This window comes from Gossypium arboreum, chromosome 11 (genome assembly GCF_025698485.1).
Source record: "Gossypium arboreum isolate Shixiya-1 chromosome 11, ASM2569848v2, whole genome shotgun sequence".
Lineage (NCBI taxonomy): Eukaryota > Viridiplantae > Streptophyta > Magnoliopsida > Malvales > Malvaceae > Gossypium > Gossypium arboreum.
In genome coordinates, this window is record NC_069080.1 from 115,073,804 (window position 1) to 115,099,664 (window position 25,861).

General features: G+C 33.9%; 2 protein-coding genes and 1 non-coding gene across 3 annotated transcripts; 2 read left to right on the plus strand and 1 right to left on the minus strand.

Moving 5' to 3' along the window:
- Positions 1-3,859: 3,859 nt before the first annotated feature.
- Positions 3,860-5,217, minus strand: LOC108472222 (uncharacterized). Its single transcript, XM_017773730.2, has one exon. The coding sequence runs from the start codon at positions 5,134-5,136 to the stop codon at positions 4,027-4,029; it is 1,110 nt and encodes a 369-aa protein (XP_017629219.1). The 5' UTR covers positions 5,137-5,217; the 3' UTR covers positions 3,860-4,026.
- Positions 5,218-9,044: 3,827 nt separating this feature from the next.
- On the plus strand, positions 9,045-10,505 carry LOC108472223 (plasmodesmata-located protein 2). Its single transcript, XM_053022405.1, has 3 exons — positions 9,045-9,930; positions 10,006-10,128; positions 10,241-10,505. Exons 1-3 carry the CDS (start codon positions 9,171-9,173, stop codon positions 10,246-10,248), a joined length of 891 nt encoding a protein of 296 aa, XP_052878365.1. The 5' UTR covers positions 9,045-9,170; the 3' UTR covers positions 10,249-10,505.
- Positions 10,506-20,369: 9,864 nt separating this feature from the next.
- LOC128284805 (small nucleolar RNA R71) lies at positions 20,370-20,476 on the plus strand. The gene has a single exon (XR_008275228.1). It is a non-coding gene; the product is annotated as a small nucleolar RNA R71 (small nucleolar RNA).
- Positions 20,477-25,861: the final 5,385 nt, after the last annotated feature.

A 25,861-nucleotide genomic window follows, 5' to 3' on the forward strand; every position in this document is an offset into this window, starting at 1 on the left:
AAGGACGTGTCCCAGGCCACATGGACGTATGAGACGATACGGCCTACCCACACAAGCGTGTGACTCTCCAAAACAAAAAAAATTATCTAAGTCTCCCAAATATCCTCAAAGTTCTCGATTTAGTCCCGAACTACTCCCAATGTATGTTTTAGGCCTCGTGACCCCATATAAGAGATGATATGCATATTAATGAATGGTTTTAATTTGGATGGAAATTTATGTCTCATTTTGTATGATTACATGAGTTTAAGTCTGGTAATGCCTCGTACCCAGTTTCGGTGTTGGATACGGGTAAGGGGTGTTACGTGTCACACGGCCGTGTGTCTTATTGATTTTAAATGGAAGTTTTTTCACACAGTTTATGAATGTTACACGACTTGACAACGTGGTCGTGTGACCCTGAATTACACGTTTAGGCTTTGTCACAAGGTTGGCCACACGACCATGTCTTTGAACCACACGGTTTGAGCTCTGTCACACGGCTGTATGACCTCTGTTTTTAGTTTTTATCATATTTTTTTATTTTGTTTCAGATTAGTTCCTATTTGTTTCCATACTAATTTTAAGGTTTCTTAAGCTCAATTTAAGGCTCGTATTCGTATATATGCTATGAATAAAGATTGGTTTTGAATATTTGGTATTTAAATTAATATTTGAAGGGTTTTATGTTGTCATTGGTTTCGTAAACTATAGTAATATTTTGTAACCCTAATCTAGAGACGAAGACGGGTTAGGAGTGTTATAGAACTGCTTTAACATTTTTAAATTATTTTTATTTGAACTGCAACATGTTTTATTTCAAAACCAAATTACGATTTTTCAAAACTCTGTTTAACTTAAGATTTCTATTGTAAAATTAAGTAATCTTATAAGTGTTTTTTTTGAAATTTAAATGAATTAACTGAATAAAGAATTTTTCCTTAAAATTGGAAATATCAAGTATCGATTTACAAAATGTTTTCAAATTGTAAGTTGCTGGTTTCCAAACTAATATATGTAATTCCTCAGAATTCAGTTGTAACGTCTTGGCCAGATATGGGGTGTTACACGCGCCATATGGTATAGCTTCCTTGCGATAGCGATGGCACGTGTATGCGTTGTAAGGTTACTCCACCGACAGAAGAAACCCTCACTTGTAGCATGTGCGCCACTCCTTGGCACGTGGACTGCTTAGCTTTTCTGCCCTAAAACTTAGCTTCTACTTTACAATAGCACTATTCTGACTACTTCAGCGATCCTCTTCCTTCATTTTTGGTCCCCGTAGATGGAAGCTCCAATGAGATTTTAGTGGTGATAAAGGCAATAGAGGTGGATGAGTCGTTGACAGAGAAGGAGAAAGCGGAGAAGAGACACGAGTTGTTAAGTGGGAAGTTGAAGAAGATGGAGATAAAGTGAAAGAGAAAGGTAAGGATAAGGAGAATGGGAGCTCTATTTTGGATGTTCTTGATGTAAGCAACTCGTTCTTTTTTATCCCTGGTTCCTAATTCTAGGGTTTTTTTTCTATTGTTCCTAGAAGTAGATATTGTGTTATAATTTTGATATTTTATTACTTCTTTTTATTTAGGAATTGTTTAGTTCAAATTGATAAGTTGGTATTTGTTAGTTGTAGCCACCTGTTTTGTGTTTATGTTGTCATTAGCTTTTTGTTGTTGATTTGTTTTCTGTGCTTTTCTTTTAGTTAGGGATTTGAATCATATTGTCTTAATAGGAAATGATAACTTTAGACTTAATAAACAATATTATGGTTTAAGTTACCTGTAACTTTAAGGAAGTTACTCAGAGTTTTTTGCATTTATCATTCTTAGTTTGTTTGGTGAACTGGCTCCTAAACTAAGAAATCCAAGGATTATTAGGAAGAAAACCACTACTAGTTTGGAGAATCCAACTAAGATATGAGCTTGCTCATGAAATTACAAATTTCTTGGATGACTCGAACCACTTTCTAAATTATTTTCTGTAGTTTTTGGTTAGGTATATCTGCTTTATCTTTGAGAAGCTTTTTGTACTACATTGTGATTGAATAGAGTGATGGTTAATATATGATTTGCTCAGGCCATCAATTTTGTTCTCTAACATATCAAAAATTTTCAGCAATAGATGTTTTTGAACTAGTTATTTAATCAAGTTCATTTCTAGACTTTTTTATGGTTTTCATATTGTTAGTCTAACCATGAACAAAATCTAACATATCAAATGAAGTAAGCATAACATGAGCTTGCACACCTTTTGCTAGACAAAAATTATTTCTTATATTCCTTCAAGTTATTCTATTGTTTGGATAACTATTAAATACATGTTTGCTTTTAGTGTGAAGCAATTAGAAGAGTCGTTGTTATTCAGATTCCATCATTCTTATGTTGTCAGGTTAACCTGATATTTATTATTAACAACATTCCATGTTCATGAAAAAAGAAGTTATGATTGACCTTGGTCTATGGTTGACAATATTTTGTCATTGTTTGTTTGACAGACGGATCTCTAGTTGAGGCAGCCAAGACTGGAACAATTATCAATATTAAAAAAAGGCCAATTCTGTGCTCCTTCTGTAAGTGTTCTGCTTTTTATGCTAAAACAAATTTCAAAACTCGTATTTGGAGTACAAACTCTCAAGTTTAAGTAAACTCTACTTTTCTGTTATTATACAAGGTTGTTCATTGTAATTATGCATATCTGTAGGAAGCAGAATCTTGATTCCGTACGGAGGTCACAAGGCGAGAAGCTTTTTTGATAGTTGAGATAGAAGAAAGGTTTATGAAATTAACTGAAATTCGAGAGGCAAAATTCATGGATATGATGGATGCTCGTGAAAAAGTATAATGCTCTCCTCAACGAGTTGATGAATGCAATTGTCCAATAATTTTTTGATGTAATGGGAAATAGGTTGACAAGATATTGGCAACCAATTCACTGAATGTAGTTACCAAGTGATGCAATGGACAATAAGCTAACAAAATGTTATCAACATGTTGACTACTTTTATTAGGATTTTGTATATAAACCAATAAGTGCATTATTCAATGGTAATTTTGTATAAATATGATCAATTTATGTTAATTAATTGTTCAATTAATATTGTATCAAAATTGTCCAAACCCAACACATACAAATTTGCTCATATTTCTCCAAAATAACCTTTTCAAAAGTTGAGAAAAAAAGTTGTAAAAAACTTGGGACCAAAGCCAGCTATGTAAGGTGTTGGCGCAGACAAGGTCTATCGCAACCTTTTTAAGGTTGACGTAGAATGGTCTATCTTAACTCTTTTAAAGTTGGTATATGAATACTTTATTCCGATCTTTTTTTGGTAGTCTATTTCCTCCTATCCCAATCTTTTTTAAAGGTTGGACTTGACTAGGTCTTTGCCAACTCTTTAATAAAGGTCGGCCTATGTTGAATTATGCCGACGCTTTTTCCAAAGCTTCGTGGTACCTATGCTAACGGTGCAAACAACAACGTTTCCGGAAGCGTCAGGAGAATCGTCAAAATAGCCTATGTCAACTTTTTTTTGCATCGTCCTAAGTAAAAAAGAAGTGTCACCGTAGGCCTATTTTGTTGTTGTGTTTTAAAAGTAAAAACTGAAAAATAAAAAACAATAAAACTTATATAACAACTTTAAAAACCTCGAAACTAAATTTTTTAAATAAATTTGTTATTTGTATTTCTTGTTGCTTTGTTACTGTAGAATATTCTTACTATAAAATATAGAACACTGTGTTCTATAACAAAAAAATCAGATTTTATCGAGTTAACTTTATTGATAAAAAACATAGAGAAAAATCAAGTGAATAAATAAAGTAATTGCATTTAAACATTAAAAAACATATAAAAAATAATTAATAAAAGAATAAAAAATGGGCTTAATTCATTTTTTTCATAGTATTTTTATATTCTTTATTTTTTCTCAACTCTCAATATTTATATTGACAACAGTGTATCCAACCCCAAAAAGCCAACTATATAACTCATTTTCCAGAAAAATAAAATTAAGGCTTCGAATTCTTGCTGTTCCACATGTGAATTGAATAAGATTCAAACAATAGATTGGCTATAATCATCATCCGCATCGCTTAGATGATAAACTTTATAATTGCTGCCATTGCCATTAATGCCTCCTTGTGCTTCATTTCCTCCACAAGTAATGGAAATCTCAATCCCGAATGAGTTACTAAAACATGAGAACAACTTGGTACTCCCTCCCTTTCCTTTTTTCCCTCTGATCGATTTCCGGGATACGGTTGCCGCCGGTGGGATTTTCGTTTCCCACCTCTCTATCTTCATTTCTAGCTCTTCTTCTTCTCTCTCTTTCCTTGTCCACTCCTTTATTCTTAAATTTTCTTTCGTCTGAACTTGGTTGTTTACCGGTGGTTTGTACAACCCATGTGCAATGGCAGCGGCTACCACGGAAGCTGATGGCCCCACGTCGGTGCTACATACAGAGCCACCGTTCACCATGCTACCACCATTCACCATGCTGCCATTGCATTTATCGTCCAACTCACTGGCATCGAAACCATCATTGATAGTCGAACCCTTTACAGGCCTTTCCATTGAGTTATCTTCCATTTTTAACTCGGTTCTGTCGCTTTGTGAACGGGTCATTTTCGCATTAACGTTTACATTTAGCTTGTCGTTTTGCGATTCATCGTCCTCGTGGTGATCATTTTCAGGTGGTTTTGGTATAGGTTCTTCTAACAAAGGCAAGCTACGCATGGTACTATCAACGAGGGCAACTTCCATGTTGAGAATCCCTTGAGGGCGGCCCGAGGGACGACGGACTTGAAGCGTGACGGTTCTAGCGGTGGAGTTGTTGTTGATCTTAGAGTCGGTGACGGAGCATAAATGGAAAATATCGTTGATGTTGACGTTAACGCATCCGACCAAGGCATCTTTAACCCAAGCAGCCGCGTAAATCTCAACAAAAATCTTAGCGTCCTCCTCGGAGCTAAGAAACTTGTCATCGACACGGAATGAGAACTTTTCATTCCAAGCAGGATGGGTTCCGCCGGTTTGGTCAATACCGGTTGCGAGTTTCCGGTCGGGTTGGACCCAAACAATAGCGTAGGTCTTCATGGTTTTGTAGACCTCGAGAAGATCTTCGGCGGAAAGGAGTGTGACCTCGAGGATCCTGGAATGAGCCATCGTAGTTGGCTGCCGAGTGTCACCCACGATAATCTCTATACGAAAGATGCATGAAAAATAGTGGGATTGGAGGCTGGGGGGAATAAATATGGAGACGACTTTTGGGGCGAAATGGTAGGGAAATTTGTTAGCTGCCATCGAATTTAGGCCACCACTTTTTTTAAACAAGGGCTATTTATTTTGTTCAGTAGAATGCCAATTTTTGGATTCTGAATTTTGATTAAGCAATCTAAAAACAGGATTGAAGTGAGTTTTTTTAAGTAGTTTTGCCCAAGGTTTATATGACTTGGCTGTATATTTGCTAAATTTTCTTGGTATTGTTATTATTATTATTAGGAAAGGCTCAAATCTGAGTAGTCCAATTAAGAAGGAATTGCGGAATTGGATGAAGCTTTATCCATGAAAAGGTTAGTAAAGATTGAGATTAATAATCAAGTTATTTGTCCAGGAGTGGAGCCTTCAAAATTTGGGACGATTTTAATAGAAATATTAGATTTGAAAAATGAGTTTAGACAAAAAATTAGACCCGTTTAAATTATGAATCGGGTTAGGACTTGAACATTCAAGGCCCGAGCTCGGCCCGAGCTCGGCCCGATCCTTTTTAAGTTTATAATACTTTATATTATATTATTTTTATATATTATGTAATTTAGAATATATTAAAAAATAAACCTATACTCTAATATAAACATTAAAATAATGTTAAAATGACTATATAAAAACTTTCAATAAATAAAAATATATAAAATTTTATTAAATATTAAAATAATATAATATAAATATTTTTTAAAAAATTAAAAAGGATTTAGACAAAATTTTAGGCCCATATTTCGAGCTGAGATGGGCTTGGACACGCATAAAGTTTGTTAATATCATGTTTATACTCAACCCGAATTCAGCCCGACTCGCCCATGAGCATCTCTAAATTAATAATAAATTGTATTTGGATGTAATTACTTATAATTATACATATACAATAATTATTATAATTAATAGGTTCTATTGAATTGAGTAATTTTTAAAGAAAGGTGAGAATTAAAATAATTACAAATAATGTTAAATTTAATTACATTATATAGATTTTCAAACATGCCTGATTTAAGTTTAAAAAAATATTTTTATACAATAATAGTATTTTAATTTTAGGATATATATATTATTTTAAAAATATAATTATATGTTATTTTATTAATTTTATATAAATAATCTAAAATTTTATTGATAAGAAGGGTATATACTTAATGTTAGCGAAAGAATAACCTAATAAAAATGAAATGTTAGAGTAATTAAATAAAATTACATAAGATGTTTATTTTCTTATTAATTTTATTAATGATCGTATTATCAAAATACTTTATTTGACTACGTATTATATGCATATATTTGATTTTTAAGTTTTGTTATTTGTATAGAGGATTTTTTTTCATGTATTATTGATAACTTTTATGATAATTAGTATTTTTAAAATTAAAAATTATGTAGTTGTGTAATTACAAATAATGCTACAAAACATAGTATAGAGAATTACAATGTAATTATACTTTGTGAGCAAAAATGTTTAGGTAGTGTTTGGAAAGTCACCCAATAATTAGATTTGGGTGTAATTGTTTGTAATTATACAAGACTGTCATGTTTTAGTAACCATTATAATTTGTAGGTGCCATTGAATTGGATGTAACTGAAGCACCCTAATTACATTTTCCATTTTTTAAGGGGAGTTTGAGAATTGGAGTAATTACATCTAAATTCAATTTAAAATGATTATTTTTATCTGAGTTATAAACATTATATTATATTTACAAACACATATGAGATTTTGAGATAATTATGACAAAATTTCTTATATTATAAATCACAAAAATTATTATAAAAATAATTTGTGTATTTTATAACAAAAATATATTATTTAAATCCTAAAATTTAAATTTATGGTAAAAATTTATTATAAAAATAATTTACCTGTTATAGAAGTGTTATAATATATTTATCTATAAAAGTTATGGTAAAAAGTATGGACATAAATTATTTATGTGTCTATGCTATATATTATAAAAATAATATATTTATTCATAAAAAAATGTTGTAGTTTTTTTATCATAACTTATTTATAAAAATAACTTTCTAAAATTATAACAAAAGTATATTATCTATGGGAAGGTTATGAAAGGTTGGGAAACTTTATAAAATATTATTTTTATTTAATTTCTATATTATAAAAGAGATATAATCTAGCATAAGTCTTTCTCCAAATTATGTTTATATAAATTTTTATAATTAAAGTTATTAACTTTTTAGACTATGAACTCAAATATTATAAGGTCGATGCTAATTATGTAAATAGAAAATATTATTTTACACCTTATCATAAGATATGATATCATTTGAGAGAATGATACCAAACACAAGCACTATAGATCACTCACAGACTCTTTATTTTGAGATATTCAAGATTTTGAAATGTGATTGAGAATATGTTTGTTGTTTTAAAAAAAAATATTTCTCATATTATCACCACCACCTTGGTATAATATTTAAAAAAATAAGGTTGGATTGTATTAGCATGTTGCAGATTTTGTAACTTCAATCATAGGTGGAATTAAAATGATCCATAATTCGAAGAGTATATGGAAGAATATGATTTTAATAATCCTAATGATGCATATTCAAATTCAAATGATGATTAACTTGGTCAAAGACCAATAAATGATGATGATAAGAAACATATGTTAAATATTAAAGAGGAAATAACCAATAAATATGTACTAGAATAATTAGATAAAATTACATATGATGTTTATTTTTCTTATTATTTTAATAGTAATCGTATTATCAACTACTTTTTTATGATTTGATTTTAATTTTTGTTATTTGTTTAGAAATTATTTTATCACACTGGTTTTTATAGTAATTAATCTTTTTTAAATATGAATTATGTAACTCTTTAATTACAATTTGTACAACCAAACATGACATTGGGAATTACGACGTAATTTCACTCTGTCAGTCAAATATGTCTTGGCTCTTGGGAATTTCTATTCTTTGTAATTACAAGAAAGTGTAATTACTTTGTCTTGTCCAAACAGACCCTTAAGAATTTAGAAATTTTTTGAACAATCTCATTATAGGTTCTAATTATATTTACTTTTTTTGACATAATACCTATAATTACTTATAGACTCTCCTCAACCCATAAATAAAAAGATAATGCGCTTCAATATACTCGAACCCACGTCCTCTTACATTAGCCAAGATAAAACTCAATTAACAAAAATTTAAAATTTCTTATAATTACAACAAACTGTAATTACTACATTAATAATTACATTTTCATCTAATTACGGTAAAGGAAGCAAGAGAATATGTTACTTTCCCTCTAAATACTCAATTTATTTCATACAACAGTTTGGAGTAAACCGAAAAGAAAGTCAATTTTTTATATTTTGATACAATTTAAAATTTAGTTTATAAAATTTAAGTTTTCTTAATTTTATGATTTTAAAATACCATTTATTAATTTTGTTAGTATTTTTATCAAAATTTATTAATTTGACATGCTAATTAAAGACTATTCATATGAGTCGGCAAAAAATAGACATACAAAATTGAAAAATTTTGAAAAAAAATAGCAATTTTAATTATTGGTAAGACTTTTAAATTGAAAATATAAGGAATTTAATTTTATAACTTTTTAAGTATAAGATTAAATCTTAAATTTTATCAAAGTAGAAGGACTAAAAGCATAATTTCTAGAGGTTCATAAAAACAAGAAAAGTTACAATGAGAAAGAAATTATAATCAACAAGTTTCCCAATGTTAGATAAAGGTAGGAAGGAAATACAGAACCAAAATCCCAACTCCCTATTGTCACTTTCTGAACTATTTTAACCACTCAACTATCCAATCGAATCATATTCAAACTGCCGATTCATTCTTTAATCCTTTTTGTATTTTGAAAAACCAGCTACATATGTTGTCTGAAACCCAACATAAGAAGTAAAAAACCAGCTTCAACATCCAAAATTCCATATGGAATCATGGGTTCAACCTTGAAACCAATGTCTCTTCTTCCTCAAACACTAACCCTTTTAGCCTTTTCACATATAGTAATAATCCTATCAAATGCAGAATCCACTTCAGATTATAGTACCTTTATATTCAAAAACTGCACCACCAACACATTTGCAGATTCGACCAAGTTCCATTCCGAATCCCTTTCAACCTTTTTCGAAGAACTTGTATCCAAATCTTCCCAAGAAAAGTTCTACAAAACTACCACGGGAGATGATAACAATGGCATTTCAGGCTTCTTTCAATGCAGGGGTGATCTAAACAACAATGACTGCTACAAATGCATAACATCTCTTCCTGAAATGTTGAACACTTTGTGTAATAAAGCTGTTTCGGCTCGGATTCAGCTCCATGGCTGCAATGTTCACTATGAAGCTGATGAGTTCATTGAGGAAAGGTCTAAATTCGAGTTGCTTCACAAGGTTTGCGACGAGAAAAAGGCGGTGGTTGTGGAGTTCGAAGAGGTGAGGGATGCAGCATTTGCAGGTGTGGAAAGTGGGGTGATTGATGGAGATGGATATTGTAAAGAAAATTATGGACTGATGCAGGTCATTGCACAGTGTGAAGGGGATTTGGGGCCTTGTGATTGTGGTGAATGTGTGACCGCTGCACTTCAGATTGCTGAAGAAGAGTGTGGTAACTCACTTTCAGGACAAGTTTATTTGGACAGTTGCTTTATTAGCTATGGTTACTACCCAGATGGAATACCAGACAAGTTCAAACATGGTAATGATGATGTGAAATTGAGAAAATTTTCTATTATTTGATTTTTATTTGAGTAATTATGGATTTGTGTGACAGAAAGAGAAGGTGGGAATAATAACAATGGGAAATTGGTAGCAATTGTATTGGGAGGGGCAGCAGCTTTATTCATTGGCTACATATTATTCTTGTCTCTCAGGAACTTGGGGAAGAAAGAGGATGGTATGTATAATTTTTTTTAAAAACATTGCAAGATTACTCTCACGTTTGCCTGAATTGTTTTGTAATAATTTAATTGAATATTATAGTAACACTTGAATTAATTTGTTTGTAGATTTTTGAAGAAACATGCCTTAAATTTGATCTGTGAAGATGGTGAGAGCATTGTTGTTTTAGGTAGGAAAGAAAGATCGAATTTTCTTCAGCTGGTTGTTTAAATTTGGTGAAAGAAGAGTGGAAATTGAAAAAAAAGGCAAATTGATTATGATTTCTCCTTATTATTTCATAACCTTTGAAATTTATTATATATAAAATTTTAGTTATATAGTCAATTCTCTTTATAATAGCCACTCATTATAACAGTCAAGTTTTTTGTAAAATTGATTTTTTATGTTTTATTTTAATCTTCTATAATAGCTTTTCACTTATAACAACAATATCCATAGTTATGTACATTCTTTGTTAAAAATATTTGTTCATAGAGGTGAAAGCATAGATCAAGTCCTTGAAAAATATCTTCAAGGTTGGAGGATTGAGAGGGTCTTCACTATTACAGTTCATAATGCATCTGCCAATAGTGTTGCCATTAAATATTTGAGAAAGAAATTGAATAATCAAAATGCTTCTGTTGCAAATGAGAAATTTATGCATATGAGGTGTGTTGCACATATTATTAATCTCATTGTGCAATATGATATTAAGGATGCTTCTGTGCCTGTGGATCGAGGTAGAGGTGTTGTAAGGTATATAAGAATATCACTATCAAGGTTGACAAAATTCAACCAACGGGCAAAAGAAGAAAAGATAGATAGTAAGGCTTAACTGTGTTTAGATGTACCTATATAAAAACTTTTGAGGGAAAAATGACTTCCTTCCTCTATATTAATAGGCCAGAAAGTGCCATATATATACATGATAAGCATGGAAAATAAATCACCCAATAAATCTATGTAAATCTCTAACTTCTCTCCTAAACATATTTTTTACATAACTAAATATAGCATTTACATATTTAATAGATATTTACATATCTTAATATTTTCATTGATTTCTTTCCTAATACCCCTTAAGTTGGTGCGTGAAGATTACGAACCCTCAACTTGCATAGAAGATACCCAAATTGTTATCCCCAACACCTTAGTGAAGATATCAGCCAGTTGTTTAAAGCTGCAAACATAAGCGATTTGAACATGTCCATGTTGAATCTCATCACGAATAAAATGGCAATCAATTTTAATGTACTTTGTTCACTCATGAAACACGGGTTTTGCACTAATATGTAAGGCTACTTGACTATCACAATACAACAACGTATGATCAAGGTGAACAACACCAAGAGATAACAAGAGACCCTTTAACCATTTCAATTCACACACAATATACTCTGCTTCAGCAGAAGATCTCGATATTGTATGCTGCTTTTTAGTATTCTAGGAAATAGGAGAGGTGTCGAGCATAACAAAATACCCAGTGAGGGGTTGTCACGTTAAAGGACAACTTCCCTAATCAGAGTCACAATAACTGTATAGTCATAGATCACAATCAACTCGTAGAAGTATTCCTTGTCCAGGACTTCCTTTCAAATAACAAACCATGCGTAAAGCTGCTTCCCAATGAGCTTCCTTTGGTTGATACATAAATTGTACCAAGATATGGACATTGTAAAACAACTCAGGTCGAGTGAGAGTCAAGTAAATCAATCTTCCCACCAATCTTCGATACTTCTCCGAATCTTTCAACAACACACTCTCTGCCAAGGCTAAATGATGATTTTGTTCAATGGGAAAACCAGATGGTTTAACACCCAACAGTCTCGCTTCACTAATATTGTCTAAAGCATATTTGCGTTGGCAAAGAAAAATCCTTTCGTGATTCCGTGCCACCTCTACACCCAACAAATATTTCAATGTCCCCAAATATTTCATGTGAAAATAGTGGCATAAATAAACTTTAAACTTTTGAATGGCAACACTATTATTTCTCGCAATAACAAGACCATCAACATACACTAGTTTACTCAATTGTATCTTGTCCTGATTTCAAGTAAACAATGAATAGTCATACTGAGATTAAAGAAACCCATACCACTTTAATGCAGTTGTCAGCTTCGTAAACCAACACCGAGGGTTTTGTTGTAAGCCATAAAGTGATTTACGTAATCTACAGACTTTGGTAGCCTGTTGAGTGACGAAACCTGGAGGTATCTTCATGTACACCTCTACTTCTAAATCTCCATACAAGAATGCATTATGAACATCCATTTAATGAAGTTCCCATGTCTTTGTTGCTGCCACAGAAAGAAAAGTACAAATGGTCACCATTTGAATCTGATTATTGTCAAGTATCACCAATCGAGCTTTATAACGTTCAATTGACCCATTTGATTTTATAAACCTATTTACCCCTTATAGCTCATTTTTTCGGTGGTAAATTGATGATCATTTTATGAATCACTAAACTAGATCACGATCACGACTAAGGCAACCGCACATATCGAATGCTAGTATAGTTATGGTGAGTCTAGAATATCGTATCCACAAGGACTAAAAGTACTAGTATTAACTATCTTTTTATTATTTAGCCTAAAATATAATGGATTTATTTTAATCTGAAAATTAACTTAATTAATTAACTATTGAACGCAACAGAGAGTGAAGAAAATAATTGAATAAACCAATGATAAAGACAATACCCAAGGAAGAATCCACCTAGGCTTCACTTATTATTCTGACTCTGAATCAAACGATTTATTCACTTGTCTTGATCCGTAGGAATCCCTAAATTATGTTAATATCTCTTTAGAGACTAGGAACAACTGACTCTAGGTTGATTAATTGAAATCTCTTTTTAATTAAAACTCCTATTGTCGCATTACTCGATTTATGGATTCCCCTATTAGATTTGACTCTAATCCGACAGATTTATGTCGTCCTATTTCTAAGATTGCATGCAACTCCACTTAATTATGCTAGATCTTCTCTTTAACAGGGACTTTTGCTCCACTGAATAAGCACATCAAACTTGGATTAATATCTTAAAAATATTAAAGCAATAATTAAGTACAAGAACAAGTATTTATCGCGTAATTCAGATAATTAAATAATAAGATCCATCGTAGGTTTCATCCTCCCTAGTTATTTAGGGACTTTAGTTTATATTAACGGGAGAAAACATCTCAAGAATAGAAAAATCACAAAACATAAAGAAAACCCAAGAACTTTGGAAAAAATTGAAGGGAGATCTTCAGTCTTGGAGGAGATCCTACTTCCGAGATGACTCTAACGACGTCTCTTCAAGTATTTTTTGCTATCTGCTCTGTGTCACCATTTAGGTCTTTCTCTGGTATGTATTGATAGACTTTAGACTGCTCAGAAACCCTAAAAATTGACTTTTTCGCGTATTTGGGAAACCTGGAGCGATACCGACACGTGCTGCCACATGGGCGTGTGGCCAGCCCGTGTAGATCACACGGGCATGTGCTCAGCCCGTGTGGAATTTGTCTTGGCCATGTGGATCTTCTAATCAGCCCTTTTTCTCCGTTTTTGGCCCGTTTTCTGCTCCTTTTGTTCCCCTATGCTCTTCTAAGTATAAAACATGAAATTAAAGGATTAAGAGCATCTAATTCACTAAATTATATGATAAATCATCCAAAAATATGCTAAGTATGGAATTAAAATGTGTTACTTTTATGGTTTAGCAAATATCTCCACACTTAAGCGTTTGCTTGTCCTCAACCAAAATTCTTAACTCACAATTAAAATTAAACTCTCTCAATTCATAATTCTCATTAATAATGTTTTATCATAATTTCACAAATAATCATACATTGATAATTCGACTAAAATAACACTAAATGCACAAACAATCAAAGTCTAGCATTTTTAAAGCATGAAAACATAGGCATTCCCCCTTATCTAAATAATTACCTTTTATTCAAGAATCAACAATAATTGACATCCTCACTAAAGATTCACTAAAATCACTCAAAGTGTTTAAGGTTCAAAAATTAAGCACTCAAAAGTCAAACATGAAAAATTATTACCATAAGCTTTCATGAAAATCAAATCTCCACCACTATAAATGAGATGATACACAAATCAAAAGGTCTTTAAAGGGTTGTAACGGGGTTTGCGTTAAAGATGTGGATAAAGGCTGAAAAAGAAGGTTAGAATCGAGATCGAATTAATAAATTACCTAACTAGAAAAACTAACATTAAATAATTACATTAATCGAATTTATTAACGTAAAACATGAGCTTCTTCTCAGAATATGGAATTAAATATTTAGCTTATAACAAAGAGCTAATAAGAATCCATATAAATGTATATATATATATATTTTTTTCACTTTTTTTGAATGAATGAATAATAAGAAAGATTTATACAACTAAAATAAAAGAACATAGTTAAACATTTAACCAAATCAAATCTCGACAAAAAGGGAGTTAATAAAATAGGAAAAATTCTCAACGAATCAAAAAGTATGATGTATGGGTTAATATTTAGGGTAAATTAGGAAATGGTTTGTTAGGCTCAAAGGGGTTCACTAAGGGTTAATTATAAAGGTAGGCTTTTTGTGGGGTAAGTGGGTTAAAACCTATATGCCTTTATCATCTCAGTATATCAAATCAAAGGTGTGGTCTTGACATATATAATCAAAACAAGTTCTAGAATAGCAATTTAATATTGTCACATTCATAACCAATAATAAAGTGAGCACGAAAAAAAATGTATGCTCTAAAGGCTCAAAATCTCACCAAAATTATGGTTGTTGATGTCAATCTTGCAAATTTCAAACTTCAAGGTAATACCTCAATTTAGGGAAACATCCTAAAAAATTTTTAATTCTGAAAAATAGAGTTGTCATGCTTGATTCTCTTGTATCTTAAAGTTTAAACCATCAATGCACAAGTGTCCATGAATTTAATCTAAAACATATCAATGAAAATCACAAACTAATACGAGTTCATTCTAAAAGTAATATGAGAAAATTACTTAAACACAAGGCATAATTCAGGGATTTTCAAATAATCATATAAATAACCTCCACACACTTAAGATGTACATTGTCCTCAATGTACAAAAAAATATAAATCATAATACAAACAAAATATCATAAGATAGGGAGATAATTGAAACTGCCCTGAATGGTGGATGAATCTCTCAGAATAGTGAAAAGTAAAATTGTAGATAAATGTAGGAGTAGTGCAAAATTCTGAGCAATTGATACGAAAATAAACACAATGCTGAAGAAGATTACAGTGTTACTCGTTACAAAAATAAAAATAAAAGATAAAAATAAAAATAAACATAAACATAAAAATAATCGAACTCAATGGTCCTCATCATCAGACTGATCAGTGTCATGAGTCGGTAGCGCTGGAGGAGCGATATGAAGATACTGACAGATCTGCTATAAAGTCACATCAATATTGTTGAACCTCTGAGCACAGTACTGACGGAAGCTAGTAAACTCCTCGGAGGATATTTCTAGGAGCTAGCAGCAAAGGGAGCATGTTGGTGACTCGATGGTGGAGGTGTGATGGGTCCTCATGATACGGAGGAACATCATCAATGAAGTTTTCTGGGTTATGCTGAATGTCAGACTGGACTAGTCTATATTGAGGGGGTCCAGTCCACGTCGCCGTTAGATCATCCTCATGTGGATCAAGCTCGAGATGCCCTGAAGGGATATTTAACTGACTAAGGTAAGAGTCGAGGACTGCTCCGGTGTGTCTAGAAGACCGAAGTGTCGAGCGAGACGAGTCATGTAAGGGCCTAGACAGATGGGACCCTTCTTGTGGCAATCTGTCTGATGGTGGAAGGCAAGAGCAATGAAATAAGCTAAGTCGAATATGTGGCCGGTCGCCATGCTCCAAAGATAGTACGCGCCAGTAGTGCTTACAACTCCTGTACTCTCTCTCTCTTGCCAGTCAAAGTGTAAGCTAATAAGGAGTGGATGTATCACAAAGCTGGAGAAAAAGATGTCACCTTCGAGTGACTCGTGTCATAAGGTATCTGACTGGCTGTGAGATCGGTCCAACAGTGCGAAGATTAGTAATGGATATGATGGTGGAGGTGAAGAAAGTTATCAGCACCCATAAACTCATCGGTATAGATGCCCAAAGCTGCACCAAACTCAGGGACGCTCATATGTCGCACCAAGCCACCAAGTCGGAATGTAATGGTACCGTGCTCGTCATGCATCGACATCAAACACTAAAGGTAAAACATCGAGCAAAACTCCAAAGTAAGCTCCATATATGTGGGCTTGACGATATTAAAGAAACGGTCCCATGGTACTATAGTTATGAAAGAGCGAACCTTATCAGCTAGTCTTACCTGCTCCAACGCGGCCCAGTCAATGCATCGGCCCAAACCTAGTGGTCACACGCGCAGGAGCTGGAATAAGTCCTCTGGTTGGTCCGTAGAGAATTGGAAGTAAGGATGACGAATCTCGGCAAATGCGCTCGAGGAGGTCGCGCCAAGACCCTTCCGCTTTTTCGAAACGGGGATGACTACTTTAGATTTGCCTCGTGTGTTCGTCATAATGTTCCTGAAAAAAAAACAGAATTGATTAATGAAAAGAATCATCATCCAATAGGCAAACTAAATCGTCAAATAATAAACTCCAAGTAATCCAAATAACCATCAGTACGTACGAATACCTGAGCATGCATAATTCATGTAATAAGACTAACATGGAACAAAAATAAGTCATAAAAATTACGAAGAAAAATAATAAGTAACTAAATATAAAAGTGAGAAAATCTAAATAGATAAATATCAACAGAATAAATGTAAGCTAATAGGAAATAAGAATCCAAGTTGAACTTATCATATGGGCTAAATAGATAAATGAAATTGGCCAATTAATAATCCAAGAGACAATATGCTAAAAACTAAAGATAACTAATAATGAGCAACAAGATTTAGAGAGAAGTATAGTAACAAGAAAAGTCAACATAAAAACTAGCAGCGAGAATCAACGAAATTAGTCCAATAACTAAAGCAAGAATCAGTCTAAAATCAGCGACCAGGAAAAATTTAGTAATAAGCATAGGATTAGTTGTGAAAAAAATGAACTAACCAAGGATGAACTAATTAAGAAACTAATGATAATAAACAATAGACAGTAATAAAGCTAAGAAAAATAAACAAAGTAAAATGAAACAAGAAAAAAGTTGATAAAGAGATAATAAGAGTAATAATTAATAAATAAAAGAAGAGCGAAAAGAATTGAAAATCGATGGGAGTGACCGGAGTGGAAACGAACGATGGTGGATCGGGTAGGCTTGGGGCGGTTTGGGCCAGCGGTCGTGGGTGGGGGTAAAGCGACGAGGGGGCTGTGGTGGTGAGGGGAATGGGCTGGTAGCCGTGCGGGTAGGGGGAAAGAAGGGGAAAATAGAAGAAAGAAGAGGAGAAAGAGAAAGGGGGAGGAAAAAGGAAAAGGGGAGAGAGATGTGGTGGCCGGTCGACGGATAGTAGAGGGAGGAATGAGCGGTGTAGTTGAAGAAGAGGGGGAAAAAGATAAAAATGAAAAAGGGATTTAGGGTTTGGAGAGTCTAAATTGGACACGGTCGTGTAACGGTCCGTGTTGGCCACACGGTCTTGTCACACGCCCGTGTGGCTCGACTTCTAGCTCGTGTTTGTCGAGAAAAATAATAGTCCACTCATCACATGGCCTTGAACATGCCTATGTGTACAAGCCGTGTGGTCCACATGGCTATATCGCACGGCCGTGTACTACATTGTTCGCTTCTCCCACGCCCGTGTGGCCTTCCACACGAACGTGTATCCGGACATACGACCGTGTGGATCGTTCGTGTTGCTCTCTGACTTGTTTAAAATTTGAAAACTTAGCTCTTGTTTTAGTACGGCCTAGGACACGCCCGTGTGTCCAGGCCGTGTGGTCCACACGATTGTGTCACACGCTCGTGTGGTATACTTTAAGCCCGTGTCTCTGTCGATATTTGGGAAAATTTAGCTCCAGGGTCAACACAGCCAAGGACACGCCCGGTGACCACACGGCCACATCGCACAACCATGTACTTTATCATTGTCCCCATGTAGAGTCACAAGGCCTAGAACACGCCTATGTGTCCAGGCCGTGTGGGTCAAAATTTGCATTTTAAACATGAAAATTAGATAAAAATAAACTAGTCAGTGGTGTTAGTGCTCGGGTTGCCTTCTGAGAAGCACTTATTTAGAGTCTAAGCTTGGCTTACCTCGTATTCACATGGTCACGGTGGATTAAGGGGTTGAAACTCCGCTTTCTTGCTGTCAATTCCTTTACTTAAATAAGGTTTAAGTCGAGTACTGTTTACCTTAAAAGTGCTGAAATGCGAATGGGTTACCTTGACTGTACCGTATGAAAAGACTTTGAGTACCGTAAAAGGCATTGCTCCGTTTGCATTGAGCTCTGTAGTGATAATTCGAGGGTCAGTTTCATCTAATAACACCTGGTCACCTACCTTGAATTGGTTCGTCTCGTCTTTATACTTGTCATGGTTTTGTTTTGATTCAACATTGCGTCTTTTTGGTTCCTCCTTGACATGTGTCCGCCATTCGTATAATTCATCGATTTGAAGCCTTCGTTCTTCACAGATTGTTCTAATGTTTTAGAATGAACCAAAACGTGGCTCATTTGTGTGACTCAAAGATTTTTCCTGCAAAGAGGGTTGAACCACATGATTAGTCTTATTATCAGGATTTAGAAGATTACCTTCATCACTCGATGTCTTAATCGAATCACGAGCCTGAAGAGTGATTGTTTTGTCACCTACATGAAGTGTGAGTTCACCTGTACCAACATTAATAATAGTCCTGGCAGTCGCTAAAAAGGGTCGCCCTAAGATTAAAGGAACGTCACTGTCCTCTTCCATGTCTAAAACAACAAAGTCTACTGGGTATATGAATTTATAAATTTTTACTAGTACATCTTCAATGATACCCCTAGGAAATCTAATCGTTTTATCTGTTAGTTAAATACACATCCTAGTTTGTTTGGGCTTCCCAAGACCTAGTTGTTTAAACATTTATAGGGCATGACATTAATACTTGCCCCTAAGTCAGCGAAAGCATTATTAGTAGCTAAACTACCAATTAGACAAGGAATAGTAAAACTGACTGAATCTTTCAATTTACTGGGTAGTTTATTCTGTAAAATAGCTGAACAAACTGCATTCAACTCCATATGCGACGAATCATCTAACTTTCGTTTGTTTGCCAGAAGCTCCTTTAAAAATTTAACTGAGTTGAGCATCTGCGAAAGAGCTTCAATAAACGGTAAGTTAATGTGTAAATTTTTTAAAATGTTAAAAAATTTACCGAATTGTTCGTCTGTGCAATTTTTCTTTGTCTCTTTAAGGTATGGTACGCAAGGTTTGTATTCTTTGCTTACCGATTTTTGTTTGTTCTGGCTTTCATCCACTTTATCTTGACTTACCACAGTTTCTTGTCTTGGTTCTGTTTTGAACTTAACAAACCCTTCTTCATATTGAACAGTAGTCATATGAAGCTGCTCTCTTGGGTTAGTCTCAGTGTTGCTAGGCAAGCTACCTTTTGGTCTTTCTGAGATCAGCTTAGCAAGCTGACCTATTTGAGTCTTGAGACCTTGAATCGACACTTGCTGATTTTTAAGCATTGTTTCGGTGTTTTGAAAACGTGTTTTTAACATCGATATGAATTTTTTTATCATCTCCTCAAGGTTCGGCTTCTTTTCCTACGGGTAAGGTGGTTGCAAGCCTGGAGAGGGTTGTGGTCTTTGATTGCCTTGACCACCCCAAGAGAAGTTGGGATGGTTCCTCCACTCTACATTGTAAGTATTAATATAGGGGTTATTCTGAGGTCTAGAATTCTTACGCATATAGTTGACTTGTTCGTTCGTAGTGCTAGGGTTGTAGGTTAGGCATTCTGTATTATTCATTCCTCCTCCACTTGTATTTCACTGCATCACTGGATATACCTGCGTAGAGACACATAAACTATCAATCTTTTTATTTAAAAACTCTACCTGATTTAATAACATAGTGACCGTGTCGAGGTTGAAAACACCGGCTACTTTATTAGGCTTTGTCCTCACGACTTGCCACTGATAGTTATTCAGTGACATCTCTTCAATAAATTCATAAGCCTCCTCGTGTGTTTTGTTATTTAGGATTCCACTGGCGGCTGCATCGATTAACTGTCTAGTTGAGGGGTTCAAATTGTTGTAAAAAGTTTGAAATTGTAGCCATAAAGGTAACCCATGGTGAGGGCACCTTCTTAATAAGTCTTTATACCTCTCCCATGCATTGTAAAGAGTCTCTAAATCCATCTGCACAAAAGAAGAGATATCATTCCTCAACTTTTTTGTTTTAGCCGGCGGAAAATACTTTAGTAGAAACTTTTCGGTCATTTGTTCTTAAGTAGTGATAGATCCTCGTGGTAACGAGTTCAACCACTGTTTAGCTTTGCTCCTCAATGAAAAAGGAAATAACCAAAGATGAATGGCATCATCAGAGACGCCATTTATTTTGAAAGTATCACAGAACTCTAAGAAGTTGGCCAAATAAGTATTTGGGTCTTCATCCTGCAAACTATCAAACTGAACAAACTGTTGAATCATTTGTATAGTGTTAGGCTTCAGTTCAAAATTATTTGCAGTAATTGCAGGTCTGACAATACTCGTTTAAGCCCCCACTAAATTAGGCTTTAGTATAGTCGTACATAGTACGAGGAGCATGATTCTGATTTACAGGATTTGCGGCAACCACATAAGGTAGCAGATTATTTTGATTTTCAGCCATCTCCTCGGTAGTATTAGTATCATCTTCGTGCTCCTCCTCTATATTCTGTAGACTTCACCTTATTTCTCTATGATTTCTGCGAGCTGTGCTTTCAATTTCGTTGTAAAAAAGTAGAGGTCCTGACGGATTTTTTCTAGTCATAAACTAAAGAAACTTGCCAGAAGAAAATAAAAGATAAGTTAGTAAATTATAATAAAAAAATAAATTGCAGTAAAAATAAAAAAAAATGGCTAAAGTAATAAAAATTAAGCGTTCCTAATATCTTAGTCCCCGGCAACGGTGCTAAAAACTTAATGATCATTTTATGAATCACTAAACTAGACTACGATCATGACTAAAGCAAGCGCACCTATCGAATGCTAATATATTTATGGTGAGTCTAGAATATCGTATCCACAAGGACTAAAAGTACTAGTATTAACTATCTTTCTATTATTTAGCCTAAAATATAAGGGATTTGTTTTAATCTGAAAATTAACTTAACTAATTAAAACGCGACAGAGAGTGAAGAAAATAAACGAATAAACCAATGATAAAGATAATACCTAAGGAAGAATCCATCTAGACTTCACTTTTTATTCTGACTTTGAATCAAACGATTTATTCACTTGCCTTGATCCGTAGGAATCCCTAAATTATGTTAATATCTCTTTCGAGACTAAGAACAACTGACTCTAGGTTGATTGATTAAAACCTCTTTCTAATTAAAACCCCTACTGTAACATTGCTCAATTTATGGATTCCCCTATTAGATTTGACTCTAATCCGGCAGATTTATGTCATCCTATTTCTAGGATTGCATGCAACTCTGCTTAATTATGCTAGATCTTCTCTTAAACAGGGACTTTTGCTCTACTGAATAAGCAAATCAAACTTGGATTAATATTCTGAAAATATTAAAGCAATAATTAAAAGCACATAATTAAGAACAAGAACAAGTATTTATCGTGTAATTCGGATAATTAAATAATAAGATCCATCATAGGTTTCATCCTCCCTAGGTATTTAGGGAGTTTAGTTCATATTAACGGGAGAAAACATCTCAAAAATAGAAAAACCACAAAACATAAAGAAAACCCAAAAACTTTGGAAGAAATTGAAAGGAGATCTTCACTCTTAGAGGAGATCTTGCTTTCGAGATGACTTCGATGGCGTCTCTTCGAGTATTTTCTGCTATCTGCTTTGTGTCCCCCTTTAGGTCTTCTTCTAGTATGTATTTATAGACTTTATACTGCTCAGAAACCCTAAAAATTGGTTTTTTCCGTGTATTTGAGAAACCTGGAGCGATACTGACACAGGCTGCCACATGGGCGTATGGCCAGACCGTGTGGATCACACGGGCGTGTGCTCAGCCCTTGTGGAATTTGTCTTGGCCGTGTGATCTTTCAATCGGCCCTTTTTGTCTGTTTTTGGCCCGTTTTCTGCTCCTTTTGTTCCCCTATGCTCTCCAAAGTATAAAACATGAAATTAAAGGATTAAGAGCATCTAATTCACTAAATTATATGATAAATCATCCAAAAATATGCTAAGTATGGGATTAAAATGTGTTACTTTTTTTGTTTATCATAAATCTTTCAAAGTCCATGTCCCATTAGCCTCAAGAGCCTCAATTTCTTTCATCATAGCTTCCTTCCATCGAATATCTTTTATGGCTTGAACATACGGGTAGGCTCTATTTTGACTATCATAGCTGCTAAGAAAGAATGATGTTTTGGAGAAATTTTATAGCTGCTAAGAAATAACGATGTTTTAGAGAAAAAATATCTCAATTTACATAATGCGCTATAGGATTGATTTGGATGAACGTGCAGAGGGGCTTATTTGTTGTATAGTATAAGTCACAAAATCTCATTGTCGAGTAGAAACTTCTTTTGTTCTATGACTCCGCCCAAGTTGTTCTTGAACAAATTCACCCGAGACTTTATTGACATCCCCTATCATCGTTATCACATTGAGTTACAGTTAACTTCTCAAGCACCTCAATTTCTTCGTCCTAATTCAAGTTACCATCAGCATGATTAGTGATACTGAAAGGTGCACTCTGTAATAGATCTAGCCGTGCACCCTCCTTACTAACACCAACAAATGAAAATTCATATTCAGAGAACACAACATCTCTTGATACAAAAAATTTCTTGTATCAAGATCATAAACTCTCCACCCTTTTATTCTAAAGGGATATTCTACAAACACACAACGTTGACTTCTACTAACAAATTTGTCCTTTTCCTTATTCAAATTTTGAGCATAACAAAGACATCCAAAATTTTGAATATGATTATAACTAGAAGGTTTACCAAATAAGATCTAATAAGGAGTCTTTCCTCTTAATAGCTTAAAAGGTGTCCAATTGATCAAATATCCAACCATCAAAACACATTCTCCCCAAAACTTAATGGGAAGGTTACCCTGAAATCTTAAAGCTCTAGCCAGATTTAATATATGGTGATGCTTCTTTTCAACATGACCATTCTGTTGAGGTGTTCCTACACATAAAGTCTGATATAAAATTCTATTTTCAAAAAAATAGTATTTCAAGTATGCAAGTTCAGTCCCATTATCAGTTCTAACTACTTTCACATCATTATGAAATTTTCTTTTAGTCATAGCAAAGAAATTACTCATGCCAAGGTCCACTTCTCTTTTTTCAGTCAACAAATATATCTATACACCCTTAGAAAAATTGTCAACAACGGTAAAAAATACGAAACACCACAAGAAGCATTAACATGATAAGGTCCCCACAAATCTCAATGAATTAATTCAAAATTTCTATTCGCTTTATCGTCACTAGAAATAAAAACTTAGCTTGTTTGCTTTGCTCTCAAACAAATGTCACATGGTTTATTCTTCACCAAACTGTTACAAAGTTTAAACTGAAGAAGAGATTCAACTATTTTTGTAGACGAACGTCTCATTCTCCTATGCCATAATTCAAAGAATCTATATGACTAGCCTTGTATGCTTGGACTGATGGTGCTGACTTCAAACAGTAAAGCCCCTTGCGTTGTCCTCCCGCTCTAATCACCAGCCTTGAAGTATGGGCTTGTATAACACAAATTTTATTAGTAAATTGAACATCACAATTAGATCCATTAACCAATTATGACATAGATATCAAATTGCAATTTAAATTTGAAACATAAAGAACATTGTCTAGTTTGATATGTTTTCCCAAGCAAACAAATCTGTAACACCCCATTCTCGTATCTGTTGCCAGAATAGAGTTACGGAGCATTACTGTAAAATCGTAACTTAAAACATTCATTTCCAAACATTAGATAAATCATAGCATAATTTATTTAAACAAATGCATATCATCCCTTATTCGAGCCCTCGAGACCTTAGAAACACTTTAAAGACGATTCGAGACTAAATTGGGAACATAAGAAAACTTAAGGAAAAAGTTAGAAAAATTCTCATGGTTGAGACGCACTCCCGTGTTTCAGGCCATGTAACATTCGAAATAGGGACACACGGCCATGTCTCAATCTATTTTTGTGCCTATATAACTCTTTAAGTTAGGTCACACGGCCAAGCTAGAAGCCAATGTGCCAGGCCGTATAACTCTCGAAATAGCCTTACACACCCGTGTACCAGCCCATGTGCTAAGCCGTGTAACTGCTTGACTTGCAACCCTATTAAACCTTCAGGGGATACACGGTCATGTCGCATGGTTGTATTTCACACACGACTGAGACACGCCCGTATCTTAGGCCGTGTGGATAAGAAATTAGCCAAAATCAAGCCATTTCTTTCACCTATTTCCAACAAGTACCTACAAGCCAAATGCACCTATGAATAAGGCACCAAAACATGCCAAAACATACATAATATAATCATTTCAATATACAAATAATTCATTCAACCAAAATGCCAATAAGGCACCTCAAACATAATTCATCTAATCTACTTAAACATATGCATATTTTGGCCATTCATCAACCATTCACATCTAATCTATTTTCATACCAAACTTACCACAATGACCATATACCAAATCATATCCTAACATACCAATTTGGTTATTCAAAACATACACTCAGCCATATCAACACCAACCATCAAAGCACCAAAGTGCCAAAAGCAAACCAACCAAAAATACCATATATACATGCCAAACATATCAAGTAGATCAATAAACACTAGTCCACCTATACATGCCATTATAATCATGACTAAAATATCAAAGTCTACCGGTATAATCTCTAGATAGTGTGATAGGTCTCCGATGAGCTTTCAAATCGATCGAGCTTCTGATAATTTATAAAATATAGGAAAAAGAAATATGTAAGCATATAATGCTTAGTAAGTTTGTAATTCATGAACATAGCTTACCATTTCAATACAAAAACCTTATAAAATCAATCCAACATAAGCTTGGCACAAGCATAAGCATCATCAACAACCTAAGTTAGTGCTTTAACACATAACTCGTCAACATCATCACATGGTAAGGTATAATACATGAGCATAGCATCATTTAACTCATGCTTTCCATTAAACTTCAAAAATCACACAAACATATTTATGGAAAAACCCTAACCCTTTAATAGTTTTACAAATTAGTCCCTAGGATAACTAGATTAAGTTACAACGATCCCAAAAACATAAAAATTATTAAAAACAAGACAAAACAACATATACATCCAAGGAGAATGTCTAGCTGAATGTTCAAGCTCCTTCAATGGAGGTTTTCACCCTTATTTTTGGTGGAAAAGATCAACAACCAAGATGATGTTTTTGTTGTCATTAATTTACTAATATATATTTATTAAATTACATATATAACCTTATTATTTAACATTAAAATCACTTAATTGATGTCCATGAACGTCCACTATATAATTTAATAGTCTAATAACTACTTAAATCCTGTAACAATTTAATTTCATAGCTAATAGACACCTTTAACTAACGGAACTATACTTTTGCACCTTTTAAGA

Excerpts from the sequence above, each read along its gene's own strand:
- LOC108472223 (XM_053022405.1), top strand. The coding sequence starts at position 9,171 with ATGGGTTCAACCTTGAAACCAATGTCTCTTCTTCCTCAAACACTAACC. Across the intron at positions 9,931-10,005 it reads ACCAGACAAGTTCAAACATG|AAAGAGAAGGTGGGAATAAT; the intron begins GTAATGATGATG and ends TTTGTGTGACAG.
- LOC108472222 (XM_017773730.2), bottom strand. The coding sequence starts at position 5,136 with ATGGCTCATTCCAGGATCCTCGAGGTCACACTCCTTTCCGCCGAAGAT.